Below are 3,362 nucleotides of genomic sequence, written 5' to 3'. Positions count from 1 at the left end.
CCTTTTTTAATATAATTTCAAGTAGTCTTGCGCATTTGCGCTGAAAACAATTAAAATTTTCAACTTGTAATCCTGCACTGCAGATCATATTGTGTCACACTCCCAGCATGTAGAACTGATAGGTCTTCTTGCTGGAAAAACTGGGTCAATCTAACGAACTCAAGGGCTCGAAGTGCATCGGTATTTGGACGAAGTCTCCCCTCAATTTCTCTGTGTGTGTGCGAGGGTAACCAAGACAGCGCGGTAATCGTTACCGACCTTGAAGTGTAGGTAACCCCCTCCCCCCGCCCCCGAGATGATCGATGATGAACGGTCGGTGGTTGTAATCTCATGAATATATCGGCGATGAGTAAAAACTTGCGTAAATATTATTCAGTTTTGCAGTGAACGTCGGATAAAGTTGAGGGACAGTGAACACGTAAATTATTTTCTATATTAAAGCAGTGGCTACCAAAAATTTTTCCTATATAATGACCCCTATTAATAGTACAAAGGCTGTCGTAACTTTCAAACTTATAATAGCGAAAACAAACTTATTTTTTATCAGTGCAGATACCCTTACATATATAGTAAGTCACGGAGTAGAATTAAATGACATCTGATCTTAATAATCATAGTATATGTTCTCAAGACACATTTCAAGTTTGCTTCAGCAACCAACAAATATCAAGCATTAGATTTGATCACCAGATGGTGGAGACACTACTTCGACAGGAAGATTTTGAAACCTTTGCGAATTTACTGGTCTTTGAGAAGCAAGAAGAATCTTTTGCCAGCAGGTACTTGTACAAAGGCTAGAATTTTATTGGTCCTAGACCTATGTTTTGGCTGTAGGTTTGTTGATGAGCTTTAAGAATATTACTAAAGATAAAGAATAAGGAAGACAGAGCAACACAATTTATCGACAGGTGTCTTTCTTTCATTTTAATTCATGATTATCAAGAAAACAGTGACTGTACTCGTCTTGAACATGAGTATAAGAAGGATTTTCATAAACTTTTGAAGTATCTGACCTGTAAGGTGTTCTTGGAATACTTGAAAGGAATAGAAGAATACCGAATAAGTATTCTTCTCCGAATACCTTGTTTGTCGAGCGTGAGCCTAATGACCGCTGTATTAAATCATAATAATTAAAAATAAACATATTCATATATTTTATTCAATATTAAAATCTAAATTCCTATCTAATATTTACACTGTATTAAGGTAACAGTTTAGTGCAATAATGTCACGCACGTCAGTGCATTGATTGATTGATTGACATGAATGAGGAAGGTGGGGAACCTTTTCTCTTAGCCAAGATTCAGTATCAGGCTCATGAGGTTAAATATGGATATGGATATATATTGGATATAACGCCCAACCTTGGCGTTAATTATCAATGGGTTTGATTTATATTGTGTTTGGGTGTAGTAAGTGCATTAATGTAATCAGATATAGATTAATAATAGTGATCTTTGTGATAAAGATAATGAGAGTGATGTGTTGGCGGCCTTTCCGAGTGAGGTCTGTAATTTGGTATATATTAATATATATGTGACATAATATAGGTAAATGAAGTGCGTCAAGTGAGATAGGTATATTAAATGCGTCTAGGGCGCCCTATAAAGCGCGTCTAGGGCGCCCTATAAAGTGCGTCTAGGGCGCTCTATAAAGCGCGTCTAGGGCGCCCTATAAAGTGCGTCTAGGGCGCCCTATAAAGCGCGTCTAGGGCGCCCTATAAAGNTCTTTGCGGAGCCGGAACGCAGACTCGGGCGCTCTTTGCGGAGCCGGAACGCAGACTCGGGCGCTCTTTGCGGAGCCGGAACGCAGACTCGGGCGCTCTTTGCGGAGCCGGAACGCAGACTCGGGCGCTCTTTGCGGAGCCGGAACGCAGACTCGGGCGCTCTTTGCGGAGCCGGAACGCAGACTCGGGCGCTCTTTGCGGAGCCGGAACGCAGACTCGGGCGCTCTTTGCGGAGCCGGAACGCAGACTCGGGCGCTCTTTGCGGAGCCGGAACGCAGACTCGGGCGCTCTTTGCGGAGCCGGAACGCAGACTCGGGCGCTCTTTGCGGAGCCGGAACGCAGACTCGGGCGCTCTTTGCGGAGCCGGAACGCAGACTCGGGCGCTCTTTGCGGAGCCGGAACGCAGACTCGGGCGCTCTTTGCGGAGCCGGAACGCAGACTCGGGCGCTCTTTGCGGAGCCGGAACGCAGACTCGGGCGCTCTTTGCGGAGCCGGAACGCAGACTCGGGCGCTCTTTGCGGAGCCGGAACGCAGACTCGGGCGCTCTTTGCGGAGCCGGAACGCAGACTCGGGCGCTCTTTGCGGAGCCGGAACGCAGACTCGGGCGCTCTTTGCGGAGCCGGAACGCAGACTCGGGCGCTCTTTGCGGAGCCGGAACGCAGACTCGGGCGCTCTTTGCGGAGCCGGAACGCAGACTCGGGCGCTCTTTGCGGAGCCGGAACGCAGACTCGGGCGCTCTTTGCGGAGCCGGAACGCAGACTCGGGCGCTCTTTGCGGAGCCGGAACGCAGACTCGGGCGCTCTTTGCGGAGCCGGAACGCAGACTCGGGCGCTCTTTGCGGAGCCGGAACGCAGACTCGGGCGCTCTTTGCGGAGCCGGAACGCAGACTCGGGCGCTCTTTGCGGAGCCGGAACGCAGACTCGGGCGCTCTTTGCGGAGCCGGAACGCAGACTCGGGCGCTCTTTGCGGCTGTCTCTTATACACATCTGCGATCAGGAGACAGAGTTACCCTCGGCGATCAGGAGACAGAGTTACCCTCGGCCATCAGGAGACAGTTACCCTCGGCCACCAGGAGACAGAGTTACCCTCGGCGATCAGGAGTTTCCACATGGAATAAGAAGCGAGGCTCAATGAGGCCGCAAAAACTGCTCGAGGAGTTGACGTAGCGTGCGATGAGCGCATCGCGGTAAAGTGAATCAGCAAGTCCCGAGTCAAGAATTTATATGGCCAATACCTCACATTTGAGGGGTTTCATGTTATATTAGTGAGAACATTATTGCTTAAGTCGTGCCTGTGAGGACATAACATTATGTATAGTTATGTTTGTTAGGACATAACATTATGTTTAGTTATATTTTTGAGGACATAACATCATATTCATGCCCTCACATCTCACTCGGAGGCTGTGTTGTACTCACAGCCCTTGCTTGCTCAGCCAACACGCGTGCAGCCCTCCTGCCTCGCCAAAATTAAAGCCGGTAGCCACAAAGTAGCCACAATGTGGTCACAATGTATCCACTTGTAGCCACAATGTAGCAAGAATTTAGCCACAATGAAGCTAGAATTTTGCCACAATGAAGCTAGAATTTAACTACAATGATGCTAGAATTTAGCCACAATGAAGCTAGAATTTAGC

At 48.0% G+C, this 3,362-nt stretch overlaps 1 protein-coding gene across 1 annotated transcript; it reads right to left on the bottom strand.

Moving 5' to 3' along the window:
- Window positions 1–1,707: 1,707 nt before the first annotated feature.
- On the bottom strand, window positions 1,708–2,712 carry LOC108681296 (nematocyst expressed protein 3-like). The gene has a single exon (XM_018170317.1). It carries the CDS (start codon window positions 2,710–2,712, stop codon window positions 1,708–1,710), a length of 1,005 nt encoding a protein of 334 aa, XP_018025806.1.
- Between the last annotated feature and the right edge of the window lie 650 nt (window positions 2,713–3,362).

Source organism: Hyalella azteca, unplaced genomic scaffold (assembly GCF_000764305.2).
Source record: "Hyalella azteca isolate HAZT.00-mixed unplaced genomic scaffold, Hazt_2.0.2 contig2334, whole genome shotgun sequence".
Taxonomy (NCBI): Eukaryota; Metazoa; Arthropoda; class Malacostraca; order Amphipoda; family Hyalellidae; genus Hyalella; species Hyalella azteca.
This window is presented reverse-complemented; position numbering and strand designations above follow the sequence as displayed.